General features: G+C 42.0%; 1 protein-coding gene across 1 annotated transcript in view; it reads left to right on the top strand.

The window, feature by feature from the left end:
* The window catches only part of dok6 (docking protein 6), a 56,566-nt gene that overhangs the window by 11,795 nt on the left and 20,960 nt on the right, over positions 1-23,811 (top strand). Inside the window, exon 2 of the mRNA XM_079575826.1 lies at positions 16,149-16,256. Coding sequence (XP_079431952.1) covers positions 16,149-16,256 — 108 coding nt within the window. The remainder of the gene's footprint in view (positions 1-16,148; positions 16,257-23,811) is intronic.

The raw sequence follows: 23,811 nt of genomic DNA, 5'->3' as shown, positions 1-23,811 counted from the left end.
GTTCCTCTTCTACTGCTGTTAGCTTTCATCAGCCCGCTTGCCAAGCACATTGAGCACATTGGGTACAGTGCACAGCCAAAGATAGCCCTGCGAGCTCTGTGCGCGTGGGGCTCTTTGTGCACTATGTCGAGGTGTCTTGAGTTCTTAATTGAATCACCGCGCGCAGAACAAACATCATTATAGCGCGGGCGAATCTTCATTATTTTCACGTAAGCAAACACCAAGATACCTCAGAAACCGGTCTTTTGTCGAGAGCGCTAATTGTGTGTGCTTCATTATTTATGTGTTTTTGCAAAAGCCTTGACCTCGCACTCCTCTCTTAAGTGGCTGACGCTGCCCTGATCTGTTTGTTTGGGGGATTGGCCTTAACAGCAAGTAGGTGACGGTTTACCCCCACGCACGGTATTTCCCAACTTTTTTGTTCAAAATTTGCGCGGAATTTTAATAAGCCGCGATGACCTCAAACTAAGGCCAAGGCGAGCGCGACTGTGCTTTTTATATTTCCTGAGAGTTATTGTAGAGGGAATGGATTTTTGAATAAGTTCCGCCAAAGGAAATGGTGCAAACAATGATTGTGGCCTTGGCAGCGAATACTGGCAATATAGTGGTGCAATAGTTCCAAGCGTTAGGTTTTTGGACAGTTTTGAAGGAATGCATAAACTATTGGATATAATGGGTCTAACGAGCAGTGGCTGATGGGCAAGAGTGGAAAAAAATTGACAAGCAATTAGAGTTGAAATGTTTCTGCAAGTATTGTGCAGAAGTGTTATCTTTGAGACTCAAAACGGATTACAATGCAATATTGTATGAAGGCATTGGCTGCATTAAAGGAGACATATTCTGCCAAATCAACTTTTTTGAGCTTTTAACGTTCTTCCCTTGTCAGAAACATACCTACTAGAGTTGTGCTTTGTTTCATTCACGCAGTTTTAAAGCTTCACCCAATAAATACAATAAAATAAGCATTAAAAAAAATATATCCTAAAGTGATAGGCCGCTGTTTTTATATACTGAGATATGTTCTTACCTTAGCTTAGACGAGTTGATGCGTACCGTACCTGTCTGGTCTTTGTGCGTGTGCTCAGTCATGCAAATGTCTCTCCCAGCAAAGGTATAGCCCCAAACTGGGGTGAAGTTAGAAGCTACCAAACTTTTCCATGTTTTCCCCATTTAAATACAGTTCCGGTGAAACGTTACACGATCCAAGTCTAGTTACACACAATTAAACATGTCGATTTTCTAAGTGGACAAAAAGGGGCACTGCATTGTGAGGCATAATAACACCTGGAGTACTTCGACAATATCACTGCGCGGACGTCGAACGGCAACAATGCGAGAAAAAAAGATCCTTCTAGATCAGTTTTGTAGGTCTTAGCTTTCAAATGAGGCGTTACTCGTTACCTATGGCTGGGGTTAAGAGGTTAAAAACGTGTGATTGCTGTGGGCGGCTCACCTCTCCTTAGAGCTGACTGTAAGGCAAGGCAAGGCAAGGCAAGTTTATTTGTAGAGCACAATTCATACACAAGGCAATTCAAAGTGCTTCACAGTTGCATAAATATAAGAAAACAAATACAATCAATAAAAACTTCAAGATAGAATTAATCAATTACAGTAAGAGGCTAGAGTGTGATAAAATACTTTCAGTTATATGCATTTTTAAGTCTTGTTTTGACTCGCTCCGTCATGAGCACTATTTCGCTCTGTCTTGAGCACTATTTCTAAGTCTTGTTTTGACTTGCTCCGTCTTGAGCACTATTTCGTTCTGTCTTGAGCACTATTTCTAAGTCTTGTTTTGACTCGCTCTGTCTTGAGCACTATTGTTAAGTCTTGTTTTGACTCGCTCTGTCTTGAGAACTATTTCGCTCTGTCTTGAGCACTATTGTTACACTATTGCACTATTGCACTACTGTAGCTTTACTGGGTTCGTCTCCAGCTCGTCTTCATGGCGATGTTGACGCAAGGCAGCCCAATATGAGAATACATAATAACGTAATAAATAGGTTAAATCCTCATTTGAACTCATTCTTTGATTACCCACACTTTTATGTGTCATTATAGGAGCACGTTTGTATTTTCTGGCAACAGTAGGATCCAAAATGTTACGTTGTGTGCCTTTGAAGTAATTCAGTTCACTTTGGTTTGTCTTTTCTTCTACTGCTGAAACGCTCCAATCTGTATTTCCTGGTTTTTATACCTTTGCTTATGAATTCCCAGCATTCCCACCATTAGCTGATTGTTTTCACTATTTCATAATGTGTCTTTCACATGCTGTAATCCTCAAAGAAATGTCAACCAGGTGAGGACTGAAGGTGGCCATAGACACAGACGGCATCTCGTCATAGAAGGGGGCGTGGCTTCGCCGAGGGGGAAAATAGAATCTTTAGAGAAACACAATTTTCCACTCTTTTTAGCCATTTTCTGGTGGAATATGAACTTATTTATCACACATAAATAAAGACATTTTTTGTTCAGTAGAAGTGAAAAAATGGCAGTTGTAGCAAGCGCTAGCTAACCGTTAGCATTAGCCCGATGCTAACATGTAGCATCAAGTTAGCATTCTCCGTTATTCATGTATTTATGGGCTGTTGAACCACTTTGCTCCTCCCCATGTCTTTGTATCATTATTTAGTAGAAAACTATAGGCCTATTCATAATTCAGCATTTGTTACAGTAGTTTTTGAATAATTAGAGAAAATTAACATTTTTCAAAATTGTTTTCCCCCTTAACTGTTTTAAAAAATTACCATATATGGGTGATTCCAGATATGCCGTCTGTATCTATGGGACTGTGCAGGAAATGGAAAATTCTCTAAACCCGTTGTTATTAGCTCTTTCTTGCATTAGTGGTTGTACAGGCCCATTAAATCCTTTGTTTATTGAGCCACCCTCGCAACTCCCAGTGTTATAAAATTTTACCGTGGGATTTTGTGTTTCTGCTTACACCACAGTTTGGCTTTTTTTTTCTCCTTTTTTTTATGGTATAGCCTGATGTATCTGATTCATAAAAGTGCACATGGAGCGTTGTCCTGCACTGGAGCGCTGTGGCCTGTTTACGGCGAGGATTACCACTGGGGGGAGGAAGTTTGAAGTGTATAGCACGCATTGGGGTCAAGATTAAGCGGTGTTAGCCCCTTTTTCCCCACACACTTCCCTCCCTGTCACTCTCCTCTCGCATGTTCTCTCATCTCGGCAAAACGTCTGCTCTTTGCAAAGTGATAATTGCATTCCTCAGGGATTTCATGCTGCGACTCCCATTGACACCAAATCAAAACCCGCCTTTTTTCTATGGTGAGACATGAGACAAAAACAAAGGATTGTAAAAGCTTCCCCTTTCACTATAGCGCTACACAATGCTGGCTAATTGTGAACTTTATAACAATTGTCTAAACTTTGCTTAATTTAAATGATCCTCATAGGGCACGAAAACAGGAAAACATTCTGTTGTTTGCCGAAGATATTGTACTTCCTGAATGAGAGAAGTCTTGCGTTAATTGCGACCTTTAAAATGGCCATTTCGATTCAGCTCGTCTCTTCTTTCTCTCACTGTGCCCGGGTCCAGTTAGTCCCTTCCTGCCGGAGCTCAAATCCTTGGCTTTCTGTTTGCGTGTGTGGGGGGAAATAGTTGTAGCCGACATAAGGCTTTGGTGCGTTCCCGCGGCTAACAGTATCAGAGAAGCGGCCCAAACATCACCGAGCGAGTACCTCTTTAGAATTAATCCCCGCGGCTGCATGGAGAGGCTGTGGCGGCGGTGGGGGTGACGGAGACCACTGCGCGAGGATTACTTGCGTTTAGGGCTTTCTGATGAAATTCAAATAACAAACGCTCGCACACAAAGCTCTCCTCGTTTCATGTGTAATATCCTCCTGGTAAGTACAGTCTCCGAAACAGCGCACTGGGCAGCACTTTATTGATATGATAATCGAGTGGTCAGGCCGATGTTAATTGCGCTTGGAAATTGATGGAGTTGCAACCCACTTCTTCGCTTCGGTCCTTTTATCGTCCTACTTTATATTCCAACTCGAGCTTGCCCGGGCACATCTAAGGCGCCACCGTTGGTTTCCAAGTTACAGCCCTCACCTGTTGGCCCGGATGCTAATTAGGCGTTTTGGAAAGCCACTGGCAAAGCAACATGCTAAAGGAAGAAAATCAAGTTTTCTGGCCATGGCATGAACCTTATCTCAAGGGTTAACCGCACTGCCAAGACTTGGACTCAAACCTTATAAACCTGAGTGCTTTTTAGTTTTGGTTTAAATGAGGAAAACATCCTGATGTCTCACACTGAAGAAGAAACTGTAAGAATAGGGCAGCATATCCAATCAAATTAATGGTACTGTGAATAGTGTCAATTATTGTTTGTTTTTTTACATATGTGTCATTGTTTAGTGAAGATTTTTTTTCTTCTTGAGGAAAGAAATGGAAACGCATTCATTTGTTGCTTAGGTGCTGTTTAAGTGTCTCCTGTACTGAACACATGTGAGTGCCAAAAACGGAAAAACTCGTCTTTGTGTGTGTGTGTTTATTACGAAACTAGACTCTCTAATACACCGTATGTGTGGTTTTGGTAGCTCTGTGATGAACAGAACTGACCTGGACCTGGTCAAAAACGACCTGGACATTTCATGTATATTGTTGCCTTTGTTTTTGCCTTTTTTTAAGTCAAAACTAGCTTCTGTTTAGCTTAGATTTCTCAAGAACTGAGGCACGTAGAATTCAACTGTTTTCAAATTTCACAGAGAAAGGTGAAAGAGAGCTCAGAGTCTCCTTTCAAATGAGCCATAGCATGTGTCCATAGCTATAGCATGTGTCCATAGATAGGATACGCTGTGGTTCTAGAAAATCATGAAAAATGGTCTGGATTGCTGGCTCTCTACAGCTAAATCCCCAAAACAGCGCGGCACTCAATGTGTTAATAATATAAATGATCATGATATAAATTATAGATAATGAAATCAAGCTATTGGTAATTATACTGTTGACATCATTGCAGTTACAAACCACTTCTTTCTTCACTTGTTCTTTACATTGCCCGAATAAAACTAGATCTAAAAAACTCTCCTGGTTTGTAGCCCTTACCTGCCGGCCTAGATGCTAATTCGGTACCTTCCTGGAAGCCGCTGGCAAAGAAACATGCTAAAGCGCAGAAACATTCTGCCAAAAAGTGATAATTTTGCGCAACACTGTGTCTATCGTTCCTTGGATCAAGTTCAGATCAGCCACGCTCGAAGAGATGGAAATAACATTGCAGATTGTTGTTGCTCTTACTGTGTTTGCAAGGTAATACTTATACAGCAAATGGAAGTTTTGTTTGCGCATCACGTGCAGGATAAAATGTAAATTGCTCTGGACGTGTTTCAGAGAGTGCGGACTAATGGGCTAAATGCATAAATTACTTGTCATTGAAAGTATATGCCAACTTTCTTAATGTTTTGGATCCAAAAAAACGAAATTCTTTAAAGAGCACTGACCATATTGAAATAGCATGTTTACTGTGAAGAAAAAGACAGAATCGGGGCTAAACAAGAACTAAATTAGGTGCAAATGAAGTAAGCATGGCCTAGGACTATACCAGACTCTTTCTATTCCAGACTCTTCACTATTATGTATTGACAGGCCAGACACAAGTCATTCATTAGGGGCAGGACTACACGACCACACTGCGGTATAAGCAACATGATGAGTCCATGGCGAGATCATAAATGCGGAGAGTCTTGAAGGAGCAGTGTGTGCTGCCAGGAGCTATATGCCAGTCTGTTTACAGCTGACCCCTCCGCTCACACCTGAGAGAGAAACTTCAATATTGACCTATATCTTCTTTGGTACGACTTGGCGGCTATTTTTGCCTCTGTGCTTCAAAAACATGCACAGCTAGCCACACATTTTAACACTATGGATATGAACACCGCGGGTGTCATTGCTATCATGTCAAAATCGCAATTTGAATGCAATTATTTTGATTTTGATTCGATCGCGATTAATTATGCATTTGAGGCTTTTAGTCCAAATTTGTAGTACTAGCAAGATTTGTGAGATACTGTAGGTCCTATTTTAAAAGGCAGTTTGCATGCTAGATTCATGAGCTATTCATAGTGCTCCGACCACAAGCCCCATTTAAAAAGCGCAATTTATCAGGAGTCCTAATGGAGGGCTGCAGCCTGTAGCCTCAGTGGCTCTGGCCTACACTCCACTTTCTCAACAAGCTCTCGCGCCACTTCTTAATCATATTCCGACTTTCTCCTCATAAAACTTTCCACCCCTTTTAGCCTCTTATTTCATGCCTCATTTTAGTTTTCCATTCCTTAATCTTGTCATTACTCTCCATAATCTTTGCCCATTTAGACGTGGTTGTTCAAAGTCCAGCGTGATGATGTGGAAATGCTTAAAGACTACATTTCCCAGTTCTGAGGTTACTACGTCTATTGCATCATAACTAAATATAAAGTCAATAACAGTTACTCTTTTTTGTACGCTCCTGTTATCGCAGCCTCAAAGCCATACAGTGACTCGACGTGTTGTGGGAAATTATGGACGATACTGTGATATTTGTGCGTGAAATTTGTTGTTGTTTTGCTCTCTAACTACACTATGTAATCACTACATCAAAACAGAAAAAATAATGTTCATGCAGTTTAAAGCAGAACTAAGTAACTCATGCCCCTAGAGGCCATAACTGCCACTGCAGGTGTCGTAGCATCTTACGGTTTTTTACCTGTTAATTCTCCGTGAGAGTAAATACTATGCTGACAGAAAAGACAGAGGGAGAGAGGGATATTGTACATCCAATAACACAATGGAGATCATTTTTGGCTGTAAATACTGTTTAAGTGGTGCTAGCCCACAGTTAGCCTGTTAGCCTCTTCTTCGTGATTCTATTTGTGTGTATTGGTACAGGCAAAGTTCCAATTGTGGTTTTCTGGCTAGAGACACCAGTGGGGGGGATGAAAGACCCCCCAAATATCCCATTAACGCTTGTATTACCCCCAGAGGGAAGGATTTATTAAGGTAAACAAGTTACAAAGTACTGCTTTAAAGAAGAAAAACGGTTTTCCTTCATCTATGTGAGGTTAGACAAGGTTATACAGGTACACCTCATACATCTTACATTTAGATCCATTTTATGCATGTTTATTTAAGTGATAATCTGTAAGTTTGTACAAATTTAATAGATGTGTATAACTCACCGTCTGGGCCAGCAATATGACGTAGAGAGAGAACTGGCTTGTTAAGTCCAATCCAAGGGGTTGAGCGCTTGATTATATGCCATATATAACTTCTTTCTTTCTCTCTCTTGTCATTTTGCAAACTGGGATGGGCTTTCTGGTCCAACCAGGAGGGGAACAGCGAGACTTGATTCTCTCTCGCTCCTCATTTCGCAATCTCACAGACTATCACTTTAATACAAGTAAGGCTATGCTAGATTACGTTTAAAAGAATGGGTGCGTGCGACGATCACTTGAGGGCACAAATGAAAGAATGCTGCTTTTACCACATTTGGTAGCCCTATTAATGAACAGTGATGATATTTAGTAAACAACCAGATTAAACACATTCATCCCACTTTGTAAGAAGATAAAGAAAACTGACTCTCCTTGTGGATTTAGGGCTCTGATTTGTTGCTTTGTTTCTTTGCTCTAAAGGGAAAAAAGGGGCATCTGTATCCAAAAAACAGTCAAACATTTAAGAGGAAACCAAAAGGGGATATGTTATTAATTGGCTGCCCTTACTTTTTGAATATGCCGTGATAATGTTAAGTCTTCAATGCATGCATGTAAAAGAACAGCCCAATCGAACGGACCGGGAACAGGGAGCTGGTTCTGTTTGGGCTGGGGGTTTGGGGTGAGGGGCAGTGATTACTTGCTGCTGAGGTAGCAGCGCATTACACAGGAGGATTTGGAATGGCCCAGATAAAGTAATCTATGATTAACTGGGGCGCGACGGGCTCACCACTCTGCCAACAGCTGTAGTCAGGGGCGAATTACAAAATGATGGCATGTCCCGGCATTACATATGCAGCAGGAAATGTATTACACGTGAAATAGGAGTGGGCGTGTCAGAGGTGACCACTGGCGCTGAGGCGGGAGAGGGGACGAAGTGAGCGCAATTAAGCCGAACTTGTGCGTTTGTCACGTTTGGCGGGACACGACTGATGGGGCTCGTGGGTTTCTGGGTAAGAGGAAGCTAAAGGCTGGGGTCAGTGGAGTGATCGCCACCATGATTGCTGTAACAACTGTCTGACGGGATAACAAATCAAATTACAAAGATGGACTCAGCTCTACAGACTGAGCCGCGCTGTCTCTAATTGATTGCCGGCGCCTTGAGCTGATACTTCGAGGTTTGCTCTGTCATAGTCCGTCAGACGTCATCATCACCACCAGGGGAAACTTCTGCACTGCCCAATATGGACCCCAGCCACAAGTCCATGTATTCACTCGACATCCTAGAAAGGAACTTACAGCATGACATTGATTTGAAGGAATTTTATGCCAACGACTAAAAAGAAATGCACATGTTTTGAAACCACCAAAAATGATAGAAGCAGCAACCTATTGGAACAGCTACACTATATTCTGCGCCTATGGTTGAGCTTTTCTCATCTGATGCTAAACACAGGCTCTAATCCTCTCTGTTACAGCCGAGTGTTGCACCATGGGCTGATTCAAGTGCTCTCCTGTCGTGTGTTTTCGCTAAGAGCACCAGCAGCAATCATCTTTAAACTGTACTTTGTGGCACATCAATCATCTCGGGGTCGCGGCCCCTCCTGCGCGTTTGTCCTCATGATAGAACATCTAAGGAATTATAAATATCAGAGGAGTTGTGAGTGCGTTTCGATAATTATCCTCACCGGTTGCTATTTTTGTAGCCCCCGACGCTATTAGTCATTCATGCGAAGGGGCCTGTCATTGGAAATCATTTTCATGTCTTTAGACAGTTCCTCTGTTCATCCGAATGACGAGGGCATTGCCTCAGGGGTGAAGCGGGCCAGAATATATCAGGAAGCCAGACGCATCCTCAATAATGTCACAAGTTGGATGATATTTTGCGAAGTGGATGTGTTTTGTTCCGGGAAAATGACTTAAAAATAGATCGTCTGATTTGCCTTAGTGACGGTTGCCTGATTCGCTTTGAGGGGATGTTTTAATTTAAGTTTTATTTTTGTTTGCTGAATGAGATGTCACTGTTTCACTACTTCTTCTTCTTCATTAGTTTATTATTATCAAGTGTCTGTTTGTTGGTACAATAATATTAGATGATAAGAATTCCACGTTTATCTAATTATTCATAGGCAGCTGTTGTGAGAAGCATTCAGTTTTCAGACTCAGTTTGAGGCATTAGGCCTATTAGAGAAACTATAGGAGCCAGGTTAAAGGTGTGCCTTTTTAGAAGTAAGTACTGAGTTGACAAAATACTGGTAACCAAAGCAAAAAATCAGGCACCCTTTCCCCCAGAGGCCATAAGTGGCACTGCAGGTGTTGCGTTTTTTTACTCATTAATTGTCCGTGAGAGTAAATACTAAGCTGACAGAAAAGACAAAGGGAGAGAGAGATATATTGTACATCTAATGACACAATGGAGATATTTCATTTCACTCAAACTTGGCTGTAAAAACTGTTTAAGTGGCGCAAGCCCGCAGTTAGCTTTGCCCGTTAGCCTGTTAGCTTCTTCTTCGTGATTCTATTAGTGTGTATTGCGCCTCCAACCCGGTGCAGGGAAAGTTGCAATTGTGGTTTTCTGGCCAGAGACACCAGGGGGAGATGAAAGACCCCCCAATCATCCCATCAACACATGCATTACCCCCAGAGGGACTACGAAAAGGATTTATTAAGGTAAACAAGCTACTTCTTTAACTACTGGAGCCCAGCACTGGCACTCATTGAGACCAGATTTGTGACAGGTGCAGTCATGTAAAATGTTTTTGTTATTGTTAATAGATTTGCTTAGAACATGATTGCTTCGTATTTGACACAAACATTTATGAAATATCTACATACCTTACCTTTTAAGATCTAAATGCACTGACCCTATCTCACAGGCTTAAACACAGTATATGACGACAGGTCTCTTCGCTGGTTGATATTTATCTCAAAAGCGCCTGTCTGTGTCTAATTCTCACTTTTCTCTGTAGTGGCGCGCTGAAGCAGATGAACTTTGCTGCTCCTTTGCCAAGTACCTCCTGAAGTGTTTACTGCGCCACCAAACAGAGAGTGACGGGATTACCCTTGAAACGTTCTCTCCTGCCTGGTGACTCCGTAATACTACCCCACAGATAAACCCATTGTTTCAGGCTTATGCAGAGACTCACTTATACGCTACATCGCACACTACCTTCTAAATATATCCTGATCGTCCTGAGATAGAAGTCCGTGCAACTTAATATCAAAACAAGCTATTTGTAGTTCAGGCCACTTCCTGCTCTCTTCGCCCAAGGTCACTTGTATCCAGCGGCAGGGTTGCTCATACTGTATTACAGAGGAATATAAATTTGGGAGTTAGCGGGACCACTTAAGATGCACGAGAGCCAGCATAGTTTTGTCGAAAGCATCAACAATTTGTATAGCATTCAGATAGTTCGATATAATAATACGTTGCACGGTGGCTTAGGAGGTTTGTTGCGCTTGCCTTACTGCAACAAAGGTCCCGAGTTTGATTCCCAGTTTGTGTTTGCATGTTCTCCCTGCGTGGGTTTTCTCATCAAGCCAAAACATGCCCACAAATAGGCTCCAGTATGTGACTGTAACCAGCCAGCTCTAGATGTCGTCCCTGTGGGTGCCCAGTGCTCTTGACTAGGGCTGGGCGATATAAATGAATAACTCAATATTTTTGGGGACTTTCTCAATTAACAATGATGATTAATAGTAGTTTAGTAGTAGTAGTAGTATATCTGAGCAGTTAATATTTATTTTCTTTTTTCTCAAAGTGTTACAATTATACAGTTATGTGTGGCGTGTTTACATGCGTGAGACCCATGCATGTTCATAAACACTGTCCTGACCAAATTATCTTCAGACATCCACATTTATATTGCTTTATCGCTCAAAAAGAGGTTATTCCCCATTTCCCCACCTAATTTTTCCTTTAAAAAATTTTTTTTTTCCCCCCACATTCATTTTTTCCCATCTCTTGACATTGCAGATAAACTCTATATTGTCAAACTGTCATTGTGTCGTTGGGCAAGACACCTCACCCACCTTGCCTCCAGTGTCGGCGTACACTGGTGTGTGAGTGGGTGAAAGGATCCTTGCTGTAAAGCGCTTTGAGTGCCTATTTTTTTTTTTTTTACGTGCTTTTTTTTTTTTCTTTTACTGAACGAAAATTCATGTACAATTACGGCTCGGGTACATGGACATGTATGACAAAATTTTTTGGCAAAAAAAAGGTAGAGTGAATTTGCTTTGAGTGCCTAATGTAGGTGGAAAAAAAGTTGAGACCATTTACCATTTACTGTCTCATGATCGGAAGGTCGGGGTTTCGAATCCCACCTCCAGAAGGTACACATTGTCGTCTTGTCCTTGGGCAAGACACTTCACCCTCCTTGCCTCCAGTGTCTGCGTACACTGGTGTAAGAACGAGAGTGTGAATGGGTGAGTGGATCCTTGCTGTAAAGCGCTTTGAGTGCCTAATGTAGGTGGAAAAGCGCTATATAAGTTGAAACCATTTACCATCAAACACAGACGACAAATTTCCCTCTGGGGACAGTAAAGTATACCTTAGTCTTAGGTGTCTGTCCCCACACTTCTCCCCATTTGATGCTATACTGTCTAATTAAGTACATGAGAAATAAACAGATGGAAATAAAAATGAGGCATCAACTCTCCCTGACTTTGTAGCTTATGGAGTAGCCCTATAACAACATCAGCAACAAAAAAACATTTAATGACCACACGATAAAACATCAGATAATGCGAGCCTTCTCAGAATCGCTCATGATATCTCACATCTGGAGCAGAAACGCTGTCCATTTGTGTTTGCTGCAGCGAAAACTACTTACTGAGATAGAGGACTTCAGACGCATATTGAATTATATTGAATCATGCTGAATGGCTTATCGCTGCTGTTAATTATGTGACCTCCGTTCATTAGGCTGCCTTTAAGATAAGACCGTCCTATTACGACAATGGAAGAGCAGGGGTTCATATTGTTGGAGGGGATTCCTGTGGGGAGCTGCTTATGCCGAGCACAAAAGACTTACTGTGATCTGCCTCTCATTCACCGAGCGCAAAGCCTCAGTGACTGTGACTCGGTGTGGAGAGGAGCTTAGACTTTTTTCTCTTTTAGCTCAGAATAAAATGATAATAATCCAAATCATTTGTGGAATATGTAATACAAAGGTAGCCGGATTCCGGGGCGGTCTTTTATACTCACATCTTTGATCAACAGGTCTAAGTTAAGGTAGAACAAAGTGGAGTTTTGATTTTATACTTATATATTTGCCAAGATTGAAAGAACACACTTTAATTCTGCTTGTGCTGTTTTGCGTAGTTGACTCTAAGCTTATTTTCCCAGCGCGGTTCAAAAGTCAGCGGCTAAAACCTGCACCAAAGAGAAGTTTGTTTTTAATGTCCTCCTTTTGCGCCGGTGCCAGCGCCGGGCCCCGTGTCCTCTCTTATACGGCCATATCACAGTGTCCAGAGTCTTCATCACATCTGCGTAATTACAGTCATGTACGAGTGTGTGTGAAGAAGAGCCACAGTGGCCTGAGAATAGCTCTGACAACCGCGAAACAGACAAAATTAAGTCCTCTCCATTCACACCCTCTAGTTCTTATTATGCACCAGCTATCTCCCAATGCCTGCCTTTGTGCGGCAATAATTACTTAATCTGAGCGCTACCAGGCTGAAATACTCTGCTATTGCTTTGAGTCAAGCTCCCAAAGGGGAATAGAGGCAGGCTTTAATTTTACTGCAAATGTGGTAATGGCCATCAAAAGAGATTCACATCTTTGTTAGTTTTCCTGCCAAACACGCATTTTATGTTACATTTTATTGGCTGTGAAAGTGCTGCACTTACAACTTTGGACAATGGCAATGCCAGCCGATCGCCTCTCCAAGCCTTTGTCCGTGCATTTTATCGTTGACGTTGAGGATTGTCTTAAGTGCGTTATTTGGACTGTTAACTACTCTTAACTAGAACTGCGGGACCCGATCAAAGCGCACGACAGAGGGTCTCGGGAGCCACTCAAGTCAATTACCAAAGTGGCAGAGTTTATGAAGTATGACAGCTGTGTAAACAAATGAATTGTTCTTCCACGGTTTCCCCACAGAGGAGAGAGTGCTTAGTGTGAAAGGCTGTCTGCCACAGTGTTTTTCAGATGGATATTAACCTCTTAACTCCCATCTGAACCGAGCACATTGTCTCCAGTTCAGCTTTACCCAAATCTAAAAGCTTCTCGACTGGAGCTTACAGCTATAGGGTCAGTGTAACGCCTCATTTGAAAGAAAAGATCTTAAAAACTGATGTCAGTCGGCATTGTCCATCTTCAGTGACGGTTCTTGAGTCATCGTCTGTACTCTGTAGTTGAAGGGTCGAATGTTTCGCCTCTCATCCAAAAGGCTTCGTCAGCGCACTAAGGTTCAGCTCAGGGGCTGCGGGCTGAGCGTTCGACCCTTAAACTACAGAGTACAGACGATGATTCAAGAACATAGACTGCTCACTCCTCCCCGTTTACCATAATGACCACGGTCGAGGGGGAATTCATTACAGGCTCCCCCTCCCCATCTCTGACGAAGCATGTTCCTATAAAGGACATACGGGGGGATCTTCACCGTAGACTCGGCCCTTGCTGTAGATCGCGCTGCTCCAATGCTAACAGTCCGACCCTCATTAAGTATGAGATTTCCAAAATTCTTCTTACGAAAACCAGCCTGGTTTCATAAATTGTGACTAACCCAGCGTTATCTCAGGAGGAATATCTAGCCTAGTCTAGTGTTGAAAAAATTGAAACCAGGCGTTAAAGTTGTTTTTAAGGTGTCTAAACTCCAATGCTTTTCAATGGGGGCCTAGTGGCGATATGGAGGTACTACAGCAATGGCGGAGCAATGGCAGCCCCCAGTGTCGTGGTCATAAAGCTGCCAGCGCCCATTGCTCAAGAACCTTCTTTTCAAGACTTCAAAACTGATCTCTTCCGTCATGAATTTGTTGCTTTTTTGTCACGTTTTTTGTCACCTGTGTTGTTGCTTTTTCATCACTTTTTCATTGCATTTTGGTTGCTTTTGTGTCACCTGTTTTGTTGTGTTTTCGATGCTTTCAAGATGCTTTTTTGCTGTGTTTTCATACATCTCGTTTTTGTCGCTTTTTTTGTAACTCTTTTGTTGCTTTTTCACCACTTTCTTGTTGCCTGTTGTGTTGCTTTTTCCATCACTTTTTTGCGTTTTTTTTTCTTTTCTTTTTTGTCACCTGTTTTGCTGCCTTTTCAACCTCATTCTCGTCTCTTTTTTGTCGCTATGTTGACGCCTTTTTAAAGAAGCTTTTAGATCGAACTGGAGAAAATGTGCGCAGTTAAGGGTTTAAAGGGGCTAGATGCAAGTTAGTCATTTTATGCTCACTACTGCCACCTCAGGTCTTATGCGTAACTGCAGCTTCTATATAAAGCTTCTGCATACAAGACATTAAGGCTGATGATTGCCTGAATATGAATGCTGCACACCCAAGCCTTAGCGTTTGTAGATATCTAAACTACAGATTTAACTGGCTAACACATTACAACTTTTTATGCAGACAGACTTTTGTTGTTTTCAGGGCATAATTGCTGTCTGCGACCATTATAAATCTGATGGTGATTTGATTGCGATTAATTCTGCATCCCTATATTAAAAACGCCCTTTTCTGTGCTATTTGCAAAGATGTTGATTTTATGTGATTGCCTTTTCCAGTTCCAACTTCAAAAACGAGAAGTGAAATTCAACTTGATGGCAGCAGCGTTTGTCCGAACTGTTTGGATAAAGCAACATAACGCTGAGACGGGGTATAAAATCATGAAAAGAGTGGTTGGAGAACTGAAAACTGACAATGAACTTGGAAGTTGCAGCTGGAAAAGCATCTCGGGGGCCGTAATTAACTTAAAAACGTTACCAGAATCCCCGCGGTTTCAGTTGTAAAATATGCACGTTCATGTGTACGTGACGGCAGCTGGAGCCCGTATATTTTCAAAGCTGCCGATAAACGCCGTGTAAGACCCTATAAATAAAGCATTGGGATAAATAAGTGACTGGCTAAACCCAATTATGCCAAATGAAAAGTGATAAATATTAAAAGCGGTAAACAGCTGAATAATTTACTCACCCGTTCTTCTTCTTCTTCTGAGCGTCGATCCGTCGCTCGGAGGTCCGTTTGTGTTTGTGTGGGCTTAGGCCTACGTTTAAGGTGACTCATCCCTTCTCTGCATTAATGTCGGCTTTCAGGGAACTCACGGACAATATTGGCCCCATTTGAAACGCAAATAGTAATTCAGCGGAGATTTGCGCTGCTCCACTTAAAGCACGACGGGGGCTGTGGAGACACTTTGCCGCACTTTGCGTGTGTCAAGAATAACGTGACTTCCGACGGCGAAGCATCTGCTAATCCGTCGTCACTTCATTGAAATCAGGTCACTATATATATGCGTAAACTTGCCTTTTATGTATCGACAACAGAGACAGCAGAGAGGACTTTTTTTACACCTTTTTTTTTTTCATCATATCCGTTTTCCAGAACTATAAATATACTGTATGTGACTCATTGGATATCATTATTGCAATCAGCATCGGAGTATTATTAACATCCACAGCAACAGCAAAATTGACTCATCGCTCAGTGTCGCCTTGGTGGCATCGCATCGTCATTTATAAAGTTTCCCTCAAGTTCCTGAACAAACTAATTTGGGATTCTTGTTGCTGTGCTCTTCTCGTTGCATATCGAGACTCGTTTCATGTCATTACATCAACTTGTCATTTCCAGTAACCTCATTTCTTTGATCAACTCAGCAAACAACTGAAGATACTCTAAGTCAAGAAGACTCTGTTGATTTTGTGGTTTGTTAAGGCTTCTTGTGATGTCAGTACTGCCCTAACACTCACTTGTACATCACTGTTTGCCTGCTACTTAAATGTTTTTTTTCCCCCCCTTTGCCTGTAGGGAGCCGCATTCCTCTAAGTCTTGGTTGGTTTTGTGTTGTCAGATCTTCCGGAGGTGTTGGCTCGTGTTCAAGAAGGCGTCGAGTAAAGGGCCGCGGCGGTTAGAGAAGTACCCCGATGAGAAGGCGGCCTATTTCAGGAGCTTCCATAAGGTACCAGCAGCACCTGACAGAAAATAACAAAGGTTACGGGTTTCGTGTAGTAGACATTATTATGTGTTGTACTGTGCAGGAGAACAAAAGGGAGGCGTGTCAATGCGCACAATGCACAGGAATTTAAAACATGTAACATTCAAGAGAAAGTAAGCCTTTATTGATCTCGCGATGGAGGAATTGACTTGTTACATCAGCTCTGAAGAAACACTCAATTAGACAAGAACACGTGCAATTAAAGAAGAACAGGAAAATGTGCAAACAAGTCACAGTGTTCATGTACAATGAATAAAGAACTTTAAAGGGGCCTCTGCCAATGCACTTATTCTGTTTTGTTGCCGAAATTTAACTTAATATAACTCTTTGTTGGTAGATTGTTCTTAAACATTTCCATAACCATATACAGTATATTTATATATATAACAATATTTATAATAATGAGCAAGATTTCTACACAAAAGCGTCAAAACAGCTACAAAAACGAGAATGAAAACGCAACAAGAAAGTGACAAAACAACGAGAAAAACACAATAAACAGGCAACGATAACACGACTAAAAAGTGATGAAAACCCCCCCCACAAAAACACGACAAAAAAGTGTCAAAAACACGACTAAGAATTGATGAAAAAGCAACAAAAAAGCAGCACAAACATGACAGAAAAGCAACAATTAACAAAGCGACAAAAACACATCAAAATACGATCAGTTTTGTCACTCGGTTAAGGCAGGGGGTAAGAGATTAAAGATGCATTGTAGAACTCTTTAGGTGAAAAAAAAAAAAGATTCCTATAAATAGTTTGTGTGATTGACTTTTATGTGTCTCATTGTATGAGTGGTAAGAATGGCGCCTTTACTTTCAATCACAGTGGTCTCTTCAATGCTCCAGGATCAATTGTTTTGTAGGTTTTGTGTTGAGAACCTTCGAAACTGCTGCTCCTGGATTGTCCCAGAGAAAACTGTGATGGAAAGTAACCACTCATACAGCCGCTGAGTCACTACAAGAACAAATACACACTACCGCAATTCACATAATGCACCTGTAAGGCAAGACAAGAGTCATTTCCAAGTTCACAGGCTGAACAGGAACGATTTTGAAAACTTCCGCCCGTAAAAAATAACGTACTTTCCGTAATCAAGGGCTCCATTCAAGGACAATGCATTCAAATATAATGTTCACTCAGCACAAAGGCAATAAGCTGTGCACTTATCCAACAATAGCTGCCTTTGTCCTTATATCAGAGCGGCTGTCTGCTGCAGTCTCACATGATGGAGTTAAGAGTCCATTAAGACACATTTGGTAACTTTATCTAGTCCTCAGAGGCCCCTTCCCCTTTCCTTTAGGAAGCAATAATCCTGCATATGATATCTCTCCCCACCCCCGAACGCTTTGAAATACTCCAATTATGGCTCATTACAGCGAGAGAAGCTGGTGTTGAAGGGGTAGCGCAGACCTAACAGCGGATAACAAGGAGGCGTCGTACAGTTAGCGCTGACTTAGTGCGCCGTAATAAAGTGTCTACAAGCTCCACATGAAAGCCGGGATTCTCACACACAAAGTCGTTCCACACAGGACTGCGCAATAAGCAGCAGCCGAGAAAAGTGCCCGCTTTGCAATTTCAGAAAAATGCAATATTTGTATCACGCGAAACTAAATTTATCACAAGCCCTAAAGCGCAATCGTGCTACAATAATAATAAAGAGAATGATTTTTACCCGCTCCTCTGCAGGCCAATGCAGTTTGTACTTTTCATATTGTCCAAAAGATTACATGATATTGTCCACTTAGGATGATGGGGTCCAATCTGAGTTGGTCTGAGATACTTAGGTTTGAAGAACTCATTGAACCAAATGGAAATGGATAATATGTTTTTGCTCATGAAAATCTCAAGTTGTAAAACAGGGCAGAAAAAACACACCCCATCAAAAAACTGTAATTTGTCTCAGCATCACTGTAAAGCAGTGCATCGTCTCAGTTATAGGCTCACTGATGACGATGGCACATCCACTGTCCCACCACTTTGAGCTGCTTCCATCAGGGCGGAGGCACAGAATAACGATGTACCTGTGCCAAGAAAAATGTGTACAGGAATTCTTTCGCACCCATTATTATGTGTTTGTTATCATTTCTATTCTATTCTAAATCAATTACCACAAAAATGTCTGATAGAACCCTATAAAGGGATAGAAATCTCAAAGTCTCCTGTCTATATGGGGCTTTACTATAGGGTTTCCGTGGGGCATTAAAAAACATTAAAAGTTATTAATAACATTTTGCTATAAACAAGGCCTTAAAGGACTAGACAGAGAAATAAATTAAGTATTTTCCTCCCCCTACACAGACCTATTCACCACAACAGCCGCTAAAAGCTGCACTGTGTCTCCAAAAGGTGTTATTTTGGGTCCGAAGTGCCGTCAATTAAGCTTAAGCTTAATATAGCAACTGCAGTTACGTGTAAGACCTGAGGTGGCAGTAGTGAGTATAAAAATGACAACTTGTATCTAGTCCCTGTAAATGTCATTAAAAAGCATTAAATTGGATTCAACCTGGCATTAAATCTAAATTTATTGGAGAATCATGACATCGCTCAGCAATTTTTTCTGTGCAAGTTCATTAAAAGTACAAAAATGATGGTTTATAACATGTTCAGCTGCAGTTTTGGCTGAAATTTAAAACTTTTTTTGCTTGTTTTTTCTTGCCTGTTTTGTCCAAATCTTTCCCCTGTTTGATGAAATGTTTGCAAATCCTAAGAAATTAAAAATGCCCCATTTTTTCTGCATTTGTAGTATTAAAATATAGTATTTAGGAATTACAATGGCATTGAAAAGCATTACATTTAACTTGCTTCTGTCAGTATACACTCTGTACTAAGTTTAAAACATGCTCACCCTGTAGTTTGGACCTAATCAAACACACATTATTATTGTGATTCTTGCAGTAGGTTTGCATTATCTCTTTGAGCCGTCTATCAAAGGTTGATGTTAATTAGCCATAAGCGCAGGTAGAATTGTTTCGCATCACACAACTAATAATAATGTAGAGCTTTTTATTATGTGCATTATTATCCTCCTACACTCTGTTCCACATGGAGCTTATATCCACTGTGTTTGCTGGTACAGTTGCAGCTGTGTGTTTGCCATGAAGCGTCTCACCTGCTTACTACATCATGCTGTCACACGGGCGTCCTGTGCGGCGGCTCCGCTCCCCAGGGGCACCTTGCGCGCCCGCTGGTCGGAGTGAGCGATGAGCGCGCACATGCACCACTGCACCTGATAATGCATCGCCCCAAAGATCAAGAAAAGGTCCCGACTAAGGGCTACATTCAATGGCGCACTGCTTGTAACCCGCACGACTGCCAATTTACACAAAGGAATTGGCCTCTATTTTTAGTTTTAGCTCGTCACATTTCTTTTTTCTTTTTTATTTTCTGTGTCTGTGCATGCCTTTGTCTGAGAAGCACTGGTCCACGCGAGCTCTGAATATTTTTAGCCCTGAGAGAAGTTGTTTTTCTGCGTGCTTCTTTGCCTTCTTGCTGACAGTTAAAGCAGAGGAGAAGCTATAGTCTAATATATGTGCATACAGAGGGTGAGAATAAGCCGCGCAGCAAACAGACGTAACCCTTTTATATACGAGATTATCTGCAACAGGAAACAGATTAAAGCAAAGGCAATGAGGAACCACTCTTTATAAATGACTCGCTTTGCATGGATTCCTCGCCTCGGGCTGCAAAGGAGGGTTTAGCCGCACAAGCCGCGCTCAAAGGAGGAATCTCACAACTCAGAAACTCCTACATCACTCCCTTCGTGCCAGTTAAAGTAATGTATTTCTTGCCTGAGGACAAACGTAAACTGAAATCACATCCTCGAACATAAAAAGTGATAAATCTTACACTTTGAATACCCACGTTCAAAGGAGCGCTCATAAATGCCTCTGGAATAGGTGACATCGCAAGAAACAAGCAAAAGACATATCACTTACATTTCAACGTACCCAAAGTGCTGTTCATTGCAGTATTCATTCACTCTGCACTCGCCCTGGGGAAAAAATGGCTGCCAAAAAAATGACCCTTCTGACGACCATCCATGACTTACTCTCACACACTATGTTCTCATTGGCAACGAGGGTGAAGTGTCTGCACCACTGGAGCAGGATTTGAACAGCTGACCTTTGGACCAATGCACAAATGCTGTAACCACTCAGCCACCGTCACCCTAGTGCAGGACTAGGTAACGTCGACCCTCCATCATAGAACCTGTGGCCCTAAAGATATTATTATAAGAATCAGATAAAATGCCTCTAGAAATGTGAAAAATACTGTAAATTCCTTTAAAATGTCTTAGCAGATCACCTGTAGAAGAACTCCACTCTACTCGGTGGTGGTGATAAGCTACATTTGAAGCTTTAGTTTTCCCCTGGGGGAGACTGAAAGAAACACTGTTGCGACCGCACACAATATAACCGGAGTACCTGGAGGAAACCTACACAGACACAGGGAGAACATGCAAACTCCACACAGAAAGGCCCCGTCCAGGTGGGAATCGAACCTGTGACCTTCTAGCTGTGAAGCACGAGCGCTAACCACTGTACTACTGTGCCCCCCATTTAGGCCATTTATATGATGTACAACACTGGCTTTTGGAGAAAATGATGGGTCCGGCCCCCCAATTAACCCTCCACCAAGAAAACTTGCCTATCCTTGTCCTAGTGTTTTCATTTTAGTCAAAATGGAACATTAATATAGCAACATTTGCGACAAATACAGAAAATGTCTTCCTCCTATTGTGCAGCCTGACTGTCACGCTCTGCACCTCAGTTTCATGGAATGATCTGCAAGTATAAACAATATTGATCACATGTCACGCCATCAAAGAGAGGAATGGCTGCCCCACATATGTTGTATGTTTATGAGGTCTGTTCCTTTAACCTCTAACACTGGAGCTTTACTGTGCGGGCTGCGTGCCCAGTTAATTCATCCCCAACAGTCTGGCGGAGGTCCCGCGGTTAGCACACAATGGACTACAATAATGTAATGGGCCTTATCTCCCAGGCAGAGTGCGCACACCCAGGACTGTTGAACAAAACGGCCTGTAAATGCGGGTGATATTCAATTAAATGTAATCTTTTCTTTTTTTCCATTGGCAATCAATCTCCAGCTAAAGTGATTTAGATGCTTTTGATTGCTCTGCTCCCTATTGACTAAAGGAGCCGTTTCAAGGAGAGCCTCTCAATCAGCGCATGCACAAGGTATAATCATCAGCTCACTTTATCCACAGAAAGCTTTTAAAATAAACACAAAGGCATCACGGGCTGCATAATGCTCTAAAGGTAATGACACGCTGCAGCTACCTGTGGAACAGTGATGTGGATTATGAATATACCCAGCAACTTTACATCAATGTAGAATCTGGGTTGGCAGCGGTTCAAGTCCAGTTCTGGGGTTAAGGTGGATCTTAACCTAGTCATGAACAGAAGGTTACACACATAACCAAACACTGCACAAAATTAGCTTTCTGAATGAAGTCAATTGGCAAGGAAAATGTGGCGCTGCAAAGATGAAATAAATTAGCACTTCACAGTAGCATGTTAACAATGTTACAATGTACAAGTTGTAATAGCAGCAAGTGTAACTTCCTTGGGTAACTTTTTTGTTTACAGTACCTTGATACATTGTACCCAACAAAATTTAGTACAATGTAATGTGCTCTGTAACAACTTGTACCTATGCGCTACATATACAATGAAATAATGTGTGTTAGTACTTTGTAGGTACATACTAGATAATAATAGACCCTTAGGGTTGAGGCTTAAGGTTAGAGTTATGTCTTATTACCTTGTGTACCTACAAAATACAAATACTTATTATTCCATTGTGTATGTAACCCATAGGTACAAGTTGCTACAGAGCACATTACATTGTACTAAATTTAGGTAGGTACAATGTATCAGGGGTAGTGTAAAATAAAGTGTTTCTTGTTATACCTACTTACCACCATATTACCATGTTATTAACATGCTGTGAAGTAAAACGTGACCATTTATCATTTTGTCTTCTGGTCACGTCCAGACGTAAAATATACAACTGATTTTTAGCATTGATTTTTTCGGACAATTTCAAATATTAAAAGTTTAAAAGCACAGCTAATCAGCTATGTGCTAACTACCAACCATTGCACAGGTATCTATTATAGAAAACGCATTCTCAATGGCCGCCGCCTGGGCGCCGCCATGTTTATTTCCCATACCGACTTTGAAGCTAAGCAGGGAAGTGCCTGGTTAGAACTGGGATGGGAGACCGTTCCTCGGATGCTAAGCAGGGAAGGGCCTGGTTAGGACTGGGATGGGAGACCATTTGGGAACACCAGGAAGCCTGGCGACAGTACTGACTGTGTGCGTGGTTGGTGGTGGGGGCTGATGTGCGCAGACTGGTTGCCTGTCCATGAATAATGCACCAAATGGTTAGGCGACTTTGAGCGTCTGGAAAAGCGCTATAATGCATTATTACTCTTATTATTATTATTACATCCGCGGCCGGCCCCCACGTGCCGGTCCCACCGGCCGCGGGCATTGGCCACGGGTCCATATGGACCACGGTGCTGCTGTCCGAGGACAACCCGCTGTCACACAAACGCGAGTGCACGAGATCTGACTGCCGTGCGTGTGCGCGCATCCAAACAGGGCGGTGTGTGTGTGCGCGCGTGTGTGTGTGTTCGTGCGTGTGTGTATGTATGTGTGCGCGTGCATCCAAACAGGGCGATGTGTGCGTGTGTGTATGTGTGCGCGTGCATCCAAACAGAGCGATGTGTGCGTGTGTGTGCGTACGTGTGTATGTGTGCGCGTGTGCGTGCCCAAAACCTGCTCAAACACGAGCCTCTAATCAAACGCGCTGCTCAGACTGATTTATCCTCCGTGTGAGTAAAAGCGAAAATGAAACTACCACTTAACGAGCGCATGGCCTGCACTGCGTAGTTTTTTTTCTTTCTTTTTTTTACGTTGCTGCTGTACCATTTGTTTTCTATTTTGCTTTTACGTATTGTGAGCCCAGAGGTACATTTGATTCTAAAGCAGCTTGGAAAGCATTGCCAATTTTATTGTAAGGTTATGAATACTGTCTAACAACGATCATTAGGCTATTTCAGTTCAAAACCTACTCATTATTTTTTTTCTTGTACACTACCGTGATGCACCAAACCACGGGTCCTGCACCGTGACCCAAACCGTTAGAGCTGAAACCCTAATATTTATCCATACTTATTCCACTGTCTCTTGAATCCTGTTCCCCGAGTTTAGCGAAAATATTGTCGTACTTTATAAGAGAGGAGCACGGGTGCATCAAACACTCCAATTGCAGTTTGTTTGAAATTTTTTTTAGCCTTCATTCTTTTACTCATTTGTAGTGGCCATAGTTTTTGGAATGGGTTGGGAACCACTGGTCTACAGCTGAACTGTGTGACGGGTTGGACATTTCTTTGTAATCACTCACGATCTCAGAATATCAAATGTGGAGACTTCGGCCGGGCCTCAGCTAGTTTTACTAGAAAAGAAAACTTGACAATACG

This window comes from Gobius niger (genome assembly GCF_951799975.1).
Source record: "Gobius niger genome assembly, chromosome: 18".
NCBI lineage: Eukaryota > Metazoa > Chordata > Actinopteri > Gobiiformes > Gobiidae > Gobius > Gobius niger.
This window is presented reverse-complemented; position numbering and strand designations above follow the sequence as displayed.